We start from the raw sequence: 12,448 nt of genomic DNA on the forward strand, positions 1-12,448 counted from the left end.
GGTACAATTAAAATTCAACATTTTTGTAATGATAGTGTAAATAAAAATCAAGTGCACTTAAAGTTGTTACAAACTAAGGTAGTGCTGAACGTAAAATAAAGTGCAAGAGGAAGATCTCGAATAAATAAGGGGTTTACTGATGACGAAGGAATAGAGACAAAATACAAGATTACATTTAGGTAAGGTTACTAACTTTTACATTCAGACATGCAAACATCAAAACAAACACATCAACAATCACGGACGAGGGAGAACCCAACAGAACGGGTATTTAAACAATCAGGAGGTGATGAGGGAACTGGAAACAGGTGGGAAGAATCAATTAACCAAAACTAGGAGGAAGGTGACCAAAAAAGGAAACAGAAAGTTCACAAACGTGACAAAAGTCTTTATAATAATTAATTATTTATTTAAAATACAGTAATTAAAAGCATAAAATGTATTCTCTGTCTGTTATAGTTCAGTTCATCATAGGAGATCAGAACAAGATCCACGCTGTGCGTCTATGAAGAGTGATGAGTCTGTGACTCACATAGTACATTTTAAGAGTGAAAATACGCAGACTGATCTGAGGTATGACTTTTTGTGGAAGCATAAGATTAAGAAGATACTGAAGATACTTACAGAAATTTCAAAGCGTACAACTAGATGATGCCATTGTCATGATCCGGTCATGGAACTTCCATTCACTCACCACCAAAGGTCACCCGCTCACTACATGGACTCTTGCGCCACACTAAAGCTGAGTTCGGCGACAGAATGTTTCACGCTGCATGACTTTACAATAGGAAGAATCACCGACAACTCTGTCTTGCATGCAAACTACATTTCACAACCAAACACACGCGAGATCACATGTGCAAGACTGGAGTTCTCTAGTGAGACTGGGATTATTATAAAAAATGGTAGCCCGCAAGAAACTTGCAGTAAGAATTGCCTGTGTGCTGATTTGCAGTGAAAACAAGAAAAAGAAAGGAAGATTATGGAGGAGGAAAAGGTTGGGGAGACGCGAGAAAACAAGAATTGTGTGTTCTTATTTAATGCTTGCTGATATTGTGGTATATAACTCCTCCCCAAAATCCCCGCTGCTCTGTATCTTGCTCTCTCATTGACTGTTGGTCATCGCTGATGTAGTTTTCAGTCAGAACACTTTTCAGACAGCATGATTTTGAATCGCCGACAGGTCCAGATATTTAGCATGCCAAATATCTCATGGGCATCGGTGACTTGTCAGCGATTTTCTCAGATCGCGTCTTTGCTCATTCACATTGCATGATTGCCACACGTGTGAAAAAGCACCGATTTGCCTGTGATTTCGGGCATTTGCCGGCAATTTCTCAAAACCTGTTGGCGAGCACAAAAACTGGGCTAAAATTGTGCAGTCTAAACACAGCTTAACTGTTGCATGTCACCCCGGACTACAATTTCCATCATCCATTGCAATAATTACACACATTCAGCTGAAGGTACTGATCATACAAGCACAGCTGAATGCACTGATTGCACACAGCTGTAACCCATCACACATTCACTATATAAGCCTCACTTCAAGATCACTTTCAAACTGCCAAGTATTGTTCTGCACATATCTCTTCCCTAGCAATAGCTGCGATACCAAGCATTCTGTGTTTGTTTTCTTAGTCTTGTCTCGGTTTCTAGTTTTCATAGTCTTGTTTCTGTTTTCTTAGTTGTCTTTTTCTTGCTTTGCCCTGATACTTGTGTTTTGACCCTTTGCTCTGGATTTACTCTCTTGCTTAGCCCTATGGATATTGTTTGCTGTTTGGAGACCCTTGCTTCCCCTTGGATTATTCTTGTGTCTTGGCCATACCGTACCTGTTTGCTCCTTTTTGACCCATGGCTTTTACGACAATGTCTCTGTTTAATAAAAGCTTGCACATGAATCTGCAAGTCTCATGACTTGTCAGCCCCATTACAGCTATGGTGTAATTTTGGTGTGCAGTAGCTCATACACCATGAGAGGATGCTTGATTTCACACTTTTTATTTTAGCTAAAAAAGATAAAAAAAACCGTCTGTTATATACAAATATGAATAAATTACAAGCAATAGCACAAATTAATACAACAGAATAAAGTTTCAAAATAAAATTATGCTTTAAGTTTTTCATGTAGTGTTGAGGAACAGAAATACTACAGCAACTGATTAAATTAATCAAATGTAAAATAAGTCTGGGTAGTCCTCATGTGTACATTAAATGCAAAGAAATCCTTACAATTAAAAAGAAAAAGTTATTCACTCAAGAGCAGTGAGCAATGTCTTCAATTCAATTCACATTTATTTGTATAGCGCTTTTCACAATACAAATCGTTACATGTGATTTCCTAACTTACATTTTTCTTTGTTCTGTTCATCATAGGAGACCAGGACCAGAGCCCAGCTGTGTGTCTATAAGGAGTGAAGAGTCTATGGATCATATAGTACATTTTAAGAGTGGAGATACACAGATTGAGCTTAGGTTTATTATAAAATATGATTATATATGGCATTTTATGTTTTAAGTATAGTGTCAATAGTATTTTAAAACATGATAAATACTTCTTCTATCTACCCATTTTATAGGTACAATTTTAACTTACAATTTTTGTAATGATATAGTGTAAATAAAAATCAGAAAGTGCACTTAAAGTCTTTATAATAATAAATTAATAATTTCTTTAAATACAGTAATTAAAATCATTATATGTGATCTCTGTCTGTAATAGTTCAGTTCATCAGAGGCGATCAGAACAAGAGCCCAGCTGTATGTCTATGAGGAGGGATTCGTCTGTGGATCAGCCATTAGATTTTGAGAGTGGAGACAGACAGACTGATCTCAGGTAAAACATTTCTGAAGATATTATTTGAAGATATAATGTGATTTTTTTTTAAAAGACATCATTTTTATAAAATTATCTAAAATTGTGGTATTTTTATTTTAAAGCCATGATGTCCTAAACGCATTTAGATCAAATCTGATAAAGAAGTTTCAGTGTCTGTATGAAGGAACAGCAAAGCAGGGAAACCCAACACTCCTGAATGATATCTACACAGAGCTCTACATCACAGAGAGTGAGAGTGGAGAGATCAGTAATGAGCATGAGGTGAGACTTGGGGCATGCAATATCATGATTTAATGTCTTAATTTTTAATTATTAAAATGTCTCCATAATCTGCTTTTGTAGAACTATCATAGTATTGTGCTTCAGCACACATTCTATTAGTTGCAGACAGTTACGGCAGCTCTGTCTCATATATACTGTACAATGAGACATACTGTATGTTCACACTCTGGGGACACTGCAATTATTCGCAATCACAAAACTACATTAATTGCATGTGGATTAAAGCTTTGCCAGTTAAATATTTTATTTGTGTACACCTGAAGCACACACACACTAAAAAGTCTGTCAAACAGTGCCTGATTAGTGGACAACTTGCAAAATAGTAAAACCAACATAACAAGGAATCTGGATAAAATCGTGAATTGTGATTTTCCTGAAGAAAATTTGTGATCTGATATTTTTTGCCATATTGCCCACCCCTAGGTGACGCAGATTGAGACACAATCCAGGAGAGCAGTAACAGAGGACACACTGATCAAATGCAGTGACATCTTTAGACCTTTACCTGGACATGACAAACCCATCAGAACTGTGCTGACAAAAGGTGTCGCTGGCATTGGAAAAACTGTCTCTGTGCAAAAGTTCATCCTGGACTGGGCTGAAGGACAAGAGAATCAGGACGTCCAGCTCATATTTCCACTTCCTTTCAGAGAACTCAATCTGATGAAGGACAGAACACTCAGTCTTTCAGATCTTCTACATGTATTTTTTCCTGAAACAAAAGAAATAGAAATATCCAGTGATGAATATAAAGTATTGATCATCTTGGATGGTCTGGATGAGTGCCGTCTTCACTTAATCTTTAACAGCAATGAGACCTTACAGGATTCAGCCAAAAAGACATCAGTGGACATGCTGCTGATGAACCTCATTGTGGGGAATCTGCTTCCCTCTGCTCTCATCTGGATCACCTCCAGACCAGCAGCAGCTGATCTCATCCCCTCTGAGTGTGTCCATCGAGTGACAGAGGTACGAGGCTTCAGTGATCCACAGAAGGAGGAATACTTCAGGAAGAGAATCAGAGATCAGAGTCTGGCTGATAGGATCATCTCACACCTGAAGTCATCAAGGAGTCTCTACATCATGTGCCACATCCCAGTCTTCTGCTGGATCTCAGCCACTGTTCTGGAGAAGATGTTGAGTCAAGCAGAGAGTGGAGAGATTCCCAAGACTCTCACTCAAATGTACACACACTTCCTGATGCTTCAGACCAACATCAAACATGACAAGGACTATGAGAATAACGTGACGGTTAAAGACATGTTCCTCAAACTGGGGAAAGTGGCTTTTCAGCAGCTTGTAAAAGGCAATGTGATCTTCTATGAGGAAGACCTTAGAGAGTGTGGCATTGATGTGACAGAAGCATCAGTTTACTCAGGATTGTGCACTCAGATCTTCAGAGAGGAGCTTGGCTTGTTTCAGGGGAAAGTCTTCTGCTTTGTTCATCTGAGCATTCAGGAATATCTAGCAGCTCTATATGTGCACCTCTCCTGCATAAACGACAACATAAATGCGTTTGACCAAATCATTAAACAGAGTTTGTGGTATACATTTAAGGACTGGTTTCAACTTCATTCATCAAAGCATGTTTCATTGTCTGAGTTGCATCAGAGAGCTGTGGATGAGGCTCTACAGAGTGAAAATGGACACCTGGACATTTTCCTTCGGTTCTTTCTGGGTCTCTCAGTGAAGTCTCATCAGATTCTCCTACTAATGAAATTGACAAGAAGAAGCTCTGAAAGCAATGAGGCAGAAACTGGCAGAAATAAGAAAACAGTTAAGTACATTAAGAAGAAGATCAGGATCATTAAGGGTCCAGAGAAATCAATCAATCTGTTCCACTGTCTGAATGAACTGGGTGATCATTCACTAGTGGAGGAAATTCAGCGTTATCTGAAATCCGGAAGAATAAGAAAAGCCAAACTTTCTTCATCTCAGTGGACAGCTGTAGTTTTTGTGTTGTTGACATCAGAGAAGAAGCTGGATGAGTTTGATATAAATGAATTTGTTGGAGAAAAAAATGATACTGAAAAACAGCAAATTTTTAAGAAGCTGTTGCCTGCGATTAAAGAATCCAGATCAGTTCAGTAAGTATTTGGCCAGATATAGGTTTGGGCAGGGGTGATCTGAGCCCACACTATTAGAATTTAGGCAGTGTTTTTAATTTTTTTTCATGATTTATGCATAGAATAAAATAATCTGGGGTGGGCTGTTCATATTTGTAAATGTGAAGATACATTTTTATTGCTCTTGATTTTTTTTTAATTGGTTCATACCATTAAATTGACTTGGGGTGCGTTTCCCAAAAGCATAGTTTCTAACTAAGTTAGCAACTTTGTTGGTTGCAATACAATTTACCATTGCCAACCAACTAAGTTGCTAACAGGTTAGCAACTATGCTTTTGGGAAACGCACCCCTGAGCAGTTGAAGGGCTGACATATCTTACCTGTTCAGTAGGCAAAAACCATTTCTGCATCTCTATCTTTAATCTATAAAAGAGTTGTTGCCACTTCTCAAAAGTCCCCTTGTTTCAGCCTAGACTCTGTAAATTTCCATTTTTGACAGCTGGCTCTCCGCAGTTAAAGGTTGACAAAAGGTGATACCCAAGGTGTAAATTATAATTGCTGTTCAGAACCTTACTGATTAAAAGCACGAAAGATGAAATATGTCTGATGAATGACATAATTCAAACTAATGAATGACATCAATTTACTGTGAAAATGGTCCAGATTACTCAAATTATAAATCATAATTAAAGGCATACCACAAGGACAGGTTTGGAACACTGATGTCTTATATACTTGCTCACTAAGTTATGTTTATTTTACATACTGCAAATAAAGAGTTCATATGCAAACTCGACTAAGTGTTTTCTGATATTTATCCATTTTTATCTATTATTAGCATTTTTATCAAGCTTCTATGCTTAGTTTGAGTAATTTTACTTTAATGGCAATGTGTAGGTCATTTTCTATGCCATTACACTGAAATAAATAAACATAAATATAGAAGCCTGATAAAAATGCTAATTTCAGATGAAATTTTAGATGGCACTTAGAGGCTTTTGCATTTGAACTCTTCTAATATAAATAAGTTAAACAAGTTTAATTTTCTAATGGTATGAATTATTGCATTGGAATTTCAAGTTGTTGCTTATTGTTATTTTCTCTTGCTTTTTGTATTCAGTTAATTTTGTTTAAAAAGTCTGATTTCTACAGGTTAAGTGACTGTGGTCTCACAGATGAAGGTTGTGCTGCTCTGGCTTTAGCACTGAGATTAAACCCTTCACAACTGAGAGGACTGGATCTGTCTGGAAATAGACTAAGAGATTCAGGATTCATGCTGCTCTCTACTGTACTACAGAATCCTGAATGTAAAGTGGAGGAATTGTGGTAAGGTCATATATGACTTTCACACATAATATTTGAGGTGTTCAGCCTCTTTCTTCTGCTGTGACTTCAGCTGATTGAGTTGTAAATGACTGAACATATGAGCTGCTCCTCGGTAACATGAAACTGCATGACTGAGAGCACAATGAGCTACACTTTCACACACAATCAACATTTCACTCCTTTGCTTTTAAACAGACTCGGCTCAACACAGTCAGAACAGAGAAATCAAGAACATGTTGGATTCATACTTACTGTTGATCACATTCACCTTTCTGTAGTGACTCTTTTTAATTGTATATAATCATAGATACAAACACCCAAATTAGTACATATTAGTACAGATCTACAAAACAGTGAAACTTAGCTGTGTTGGAATTGGAATAGTTTAATTAATTACAACCTGAATTCTGGAAATGATTTTGCATAAATTTGAATAAAATGAAAACTAAAATACTTTCAATTTACATGAGCCAATATTTTATTCACAATATAACATAGAGAATGTCTCTGTTACATATGTAAGTAACCCTTGTTCCCTGAAGGAGGGAATGGAGACGTCACTTTGGATGACTGATGAATTGGGATCTCCATTTGAGAGATCAATCCACCTCAAGTGTAAAGTAAATGAGCCAAAGCACATTGGTATCCAGCTGCTGCTGATTACAGTGTGAGTATAAGAAGGCAGTTGGTGCAGCACATATTTAGATTTTCGCTGAGAGGTCGAACCGGTGACCCTGCCATTCAGCGGTGGTACAGAAGCCATAGCGACAGGACGTGACGTCTCTATTCCCTCCTTCAGGGAACTAGGGTAACATACATAACCGAGATGTTCCCTTTCAGTCAGTCAATCTCGATGACACATTGGATGACCAACAAACTGGGATCCCTACCAAAGTGACAGTAGCTGACACTAACTGGGGCCTCTCAATGCTTCTACCCATTTGAGGTGAGAACACAGGAGGATACAGGCTACACACGAAAGCTATATAATCTAGCAAATGTGTTGGGGCTCACCCAGCCCTCAGCTCCTCAAATATCTGCCAGCGAGGCACTACGAACCATTACCCTGGAGGATACAACATCTCTTGTAGAGTTAGCTCACAACCTGAACAGGCAGGGCACAACCTGTGCCTGATAAGCCAGGGTGATGGCATCCACTATCCAATGGGCTATCCTACGCTTAGAGATGGCATTCTCCTTCGCCGGCCCCCGTGACTGACAAAGAGCTGGTCTGAGGTCCTGTCTATGTAGCATCTCAATGCTCGGGCAGGACAAAGTAAAGCTAGGGCTGGGTCTGCCTCCTCTGCGGGCAGTGCTTGTAGGCTCACCACCTGATTCCTGAGGGTAGTAGTGGTAACATTGGGCACATAGTCAGGCTGGGGGCTCAGGATTATCTGGGACTCTTGATGGAGGACAATGCAAGCAGGAACAGAGTTTTCATTGATAGAAACTTTAGATCGACTGTCTGCAAAGGCTCTAGAGACGGGTCCCAAGAGGATACAGAGGGGGGCCGTGGAGGATTTAGCCTTCTTATCCCCCTAAGGAACCTGATCATCAGATCATGCTTCCCCAACGACTTCCCTTCTATGGGGTCATGGTTAGCAGCAATCGCAGCCATATAGACTTTAAGGGTGGAGGGAGACAGCCTTTGTTCCAACCCCTGCTGCAGGAAGGACAGCATGACTCTAATTGGGCATTTCCAGGGGTCTTCTTGGTGAGAAGAGCACCATTCATCGAACAGGTTCCACTTTTAGGTGTAATTATGTCTCGTAGATGGTGCTCTCACTGAAGTGATGGTGTCAACTACCTCTTGGGGTAGGTCACCTAGAACTTCTGCATCCCATCCAGGGACCAGACATGAAGTTTCCAGATGTGCCACTGTAGGGGAATTTACAGTTAAAACCCAAGGACCAGATATTTGGCAATGAAGACCAGGAGTCAGAGATGAGTTCAATTAATAATAATAATTTTACTTGAAGAAAATAGTTTGCAATTTCATCAGCAGAAGTCAGCTTCAAAACTCTCGACGGAGTTCGTAGGCCGCCCCCGTACAACTCAAAATCAACCACAGTTATACCCTGACAGAGGATACTAATTGCGTCAATACATAAGTTAACAAAATTCTGATTGGTTCCAAAACCTAGATAAACTCTCCAAAGACGTATTTCTAATATGCTGGACACTGGCAGTTGATCATTTGTCCTGGGACTGTCTGAGCTTCTCCCTGTACAGACAGATACTAACACACATACACAGAGAACTTATCTAAAATTCAAGGCTTTCTAGCAATGGCGAGTGTCATATCATTACGGTTGGATACACACACATAATATGTGGACATTAATCTTGAGGAAAAGAAATACAGGGTAGAACCGGATTATTTAATATCTCATAAGCGCACATGAGGTTGCAAATTTCCCTCTTGCCATAACTTGATTAATAGTCAAACAAGAAATCATTTAATAATATAATTAATATCAGTATGAAGGATATAGCAACTCGGCATCCACTCCTTCACCACCTTTCCAGATGTGCCAACTCTAAGTCAGTAGATCCTTCCTCAGAGGAATCCACCAAGGAGGGGCTTTTAGGAGGAGCAGATTTTCAGGAACCAAGTCCGAGTGGGTCGGTAAGGCACCAAGAGCAGGACTTATTCCTTGTCCTCCCTGATCTTGCACAGTGTCTTTGCTAGAAGACTTACTGTGGGAAACACATACTTGCTGAGGCCCAGCTGCCAGCTATGAGCCAGTGCTTCCATGCCAAGGAACAACTGACAGTAAGAAGTCTCTAGAGAGGCAAACAGGTCTACCTAAGAGACTCTGAAATGTCTCCAAATCAGCTAGACTTTCTGGGGATGGAGTATCCATTCTCCGTGGAGCGCAGCTTGTGACAGTTCGTCGGCTGCCCGGTTGTGCAAGTCTGGCATGTGAATGGCACAAAGCAACCTCAGATGTTGATTGTGCGGACCATTACATGCTTGACTTGTAAGCGCCTCCTGAGATGGCGCAAACCAGGCGTACTGCCAGCAATTCTAAGCAATTGAGTTGCCACTGCAGTTGGGGGCCAGTCCAAACCACCAATACTGCAAGCCTTTTGAACATGCCCCCCCAGCCAGTGGAGGAGGCATCTGTGTGAACCACAGCATGCATGGAAATCTGTTCTAGGCACACTCCTGCCCAGAGAAAAGCCAGGTCTGACCACAGGGTGAAGATTTGGCAGCAGGCTGGTCTGACTCAGACCCGGTGAGTGCCGCGTTGCCATGCACACCTCAGGACTTGGCCATGGCTCCAGTGTTGAAGCAGTCTCATATGAAGCAGACTGACTGCCGCTGTAGCTGCCATATGCCACAGGAGCCTCTGAAACTATTTCAGTGGGACGGCCATCCTGCTCTTGAACGTATTCAAGCAGTTCAACACCGACTGAGCACGTTTGTGCATAAGTCATGCTGTTTGTTCAACCGAATCCAACTCCATACAGAGCCCTCCAGGTCGATCGCTGCAAACTCTTGGGCTCTTGGGGACAGAAGCATCTGAAGATGCAGTTCTGCATGAGCATTTTTAATGGAAGCTTGTGAACAGTGTTGTGCCTGAACGCGTTCATTGAACGATAGTTCATGAACTCATTCATATTTTGGGCGAACGTGAACTGAACGTGCTGTATTACTGCCTGATGAAAGTTACTGTCAACTCGTTCATTCTGGTGTCTGTGAACGGCACGCTCTCTCAGGTTAACTTCGTTCAATAGGTTGCCAGATTTGTATAGAGCCTTCCAGGCGAAAACCCGGCTAAAACACACCGTAAACGGGTCTTAATATGTAGCGGAAAAACACCCAATCTGGCAACACCAGCCACCAGTGTCGCTCCGCCGTATGCGTGACGCGTCATCAAAAAAAATACAATAAAAAAAAAGCATGGAGGCCACAGCAGCATGTAGCAAGAAGGCGTATGATCATTTAAAAAATTTTTATGATGTTTATGACAAGGTCAATGAGAATGGGAGACAAAGCATTAAAGCAACAATGGGGAAATGCTGTCCCCTCAATTCTAATGTAAACCCTGTTGGATATGAAGATGAAATCTGACGCATAGCTTCATTGTTAAAACTGATAAAATAATTGCTGTCTGTGATTCTATATGGGCTGTTGCAATAATTTTGAAAAATAATAGCAACATATGGAAAAAAAGAACTATGAGCTAGTTCATTTTTGGCACTTAGTGAACTTAGTTAAAAATGTTGTAGTTTGAACTATGAACTGAACTAGTTCATTTTAAAATTTGTGAATTGAACTTTGAACTAGTTCATGTAGAAAGTGAACTTTCCCAACACTGCTTGTGAAGGGCCCGGTTCAAGATGTGCAGATCCAAAATTGATCTTACCCAACCACCTTTTTTCGGTACAGTGAAGTAAGGGCTGTACAACCCTGTCTTCATATCGGCTGGAGGGACCAGCTCTATTGCATCTTTCCCAGGTAGGACTGTGATCTCTGCATGCAAGACAGGGGTATCTGCCACCCTCACTGAAGTAAAGTGGACGACCCTGAACTTCGGAGGGCACTGGGCGAACTGATTCACATAGCTGAGTCTGATGGTCTGACGGAGCCAATGAGGCAGACTGGGAGGTGCTAGCCAGACCCCAGAAACCTTACAAGTGGCAACAATTAAACCACCGATGTAAACAAAACCTCAAACTAAGACTAAAACTATTGGTCAAAAAACATTTTCATAAACTGAAATAAAATTAAAATTTCTAAATAAATGATGAGTTTAAACTATACTAACAACAGTAACTGAAAAAATAACTAAAATAAAATAACAATTAACAAAAATAAATAATCGTGTTCATGATTTAATTAGCTATAATTCTGTGCCAGAAAATCTGTGATGTGGTTGTTTAGGGAAATACCTGTAAATAGCTTTCATGTACTTAGACTGAAAGCTAAGTGCCTAATCACAGAGAATTTGTTTTTGCATTTAAAAAACAAGAAGGGGGAAATGAAATGGGAAATAACTACAAAATATGAAATGGGCAATAATAATAACGTACACTTTTACAATTTTTGGATGAGCTGACTGTAGTGAATAGTCATTTTATCAATGTCACAATGTCAGCCTCAAGTCTGTGATACAAGCATCACTTTGACTTTGCAAAATGCATCCAAAATGAGAGACAGCAGCAGCTGCACAGGGATTTCACTGCTTGCTGTGTCCTGTGTAGCTTTAGAACTGAGATTGTGTGTGTTGCTCATCTGAAGTGCATGCATGCTGGAGCGGCTCATCAAAGTGAAGTGCAAACATCATGTAAATCACCAAATCAAATTGAGTTTTGAGTAGTATGAGGTTTCAAAGCATTTTAGATTGTTTCTTTTTATTGTGTACATTCATAAAGGGAGGGACGGGACATACAGTAGTGCGCACCGGTGGCTCGTCTGTGCAAGAGATCCTTTAAATTAATGCATTGAAAACACAGATGGGCAAAAAGTTTACAGAGTTTCAATAACGATTACAAAGAATAGGTTTCCTCAAATCCAGCACTGTAGGGGGTCATTGTCCTACATAATTTAGCTCCAACTCTGATAAAAGCTCAGCTGCCTGCAGCTTTCTAGTAACTCTGAAAACCTTTACAAATAAGTTGAACATTTTGGGTTTTTGTTCAATTGTAAATAATTATTTTATTTTCATTATTAAGAGGTTTGCAAAAGAGTTAAATAAACTGTGCAAACATTCAACTTCACTAAAATAAAATGTCTTGATTTGGTCTGCATTAGAAGTGTTCCAGAACCTCTGCCAACTATAATTACTAAAACTGAGACTAAAATATATAAAAACTAAATAGAAATGTGCTCACAAAAAAATAAATAAAATAAACTAAAACTAACAAAACCATTAATAAAATTAAATAAAACTAAAATGATATTATAGGAAATTTGAAAAAAGA

General features: G+C 39.6%; 1 protein-coding gene across 1 annotated transcript in view; it reads left to right on the forward strand.

Annotated features, from left to right (window-relative positions):
- The window catches only part of LOC127973021 (NACHT, LRR and PYD domains-containing protein 3), a 60,459-nt gene that overhangs the window by 3,414 nt on the left and 44,597 nt on the right, over nt 1-12,448 (forward strand). The window contains exons 3-6 of the mRNA XM_052577057.1: nt 2,723-2,836; nt 2,941-3,100; nt 3,545-5,208; nt 6,341-6,514. Of these exons, the coding sequence (XP_052433017.1) occupies nt 2,723-2,836; nt 2,941-3,100; nt 3,545-5,208; nt 6,341-6,514 (2,112 nt within the window). The remainder of the gene's footprint in view (nt 1-2,722; nt 2,837-2,940; nt 3,101-3,544; nt 5,209-6,340; nt 6,515-12,448) is intronic.

This window comes from Carassius gibelio, chromosome B15 (assembly GCF_023724105.1).
Source record: "Carassius gibelio isolate Cgi1373 ecotype wild population from Czech Republic chromosome B15, carGib1.2-hapl.c, whole genome shotgun sequence".
NCBI classification, from domain to species: Eukaryota; Metazoa; Chordata; class Actinopteri; order Cypriniformes; family Cyprinidae; genus Carassius; species Carassius gibelio.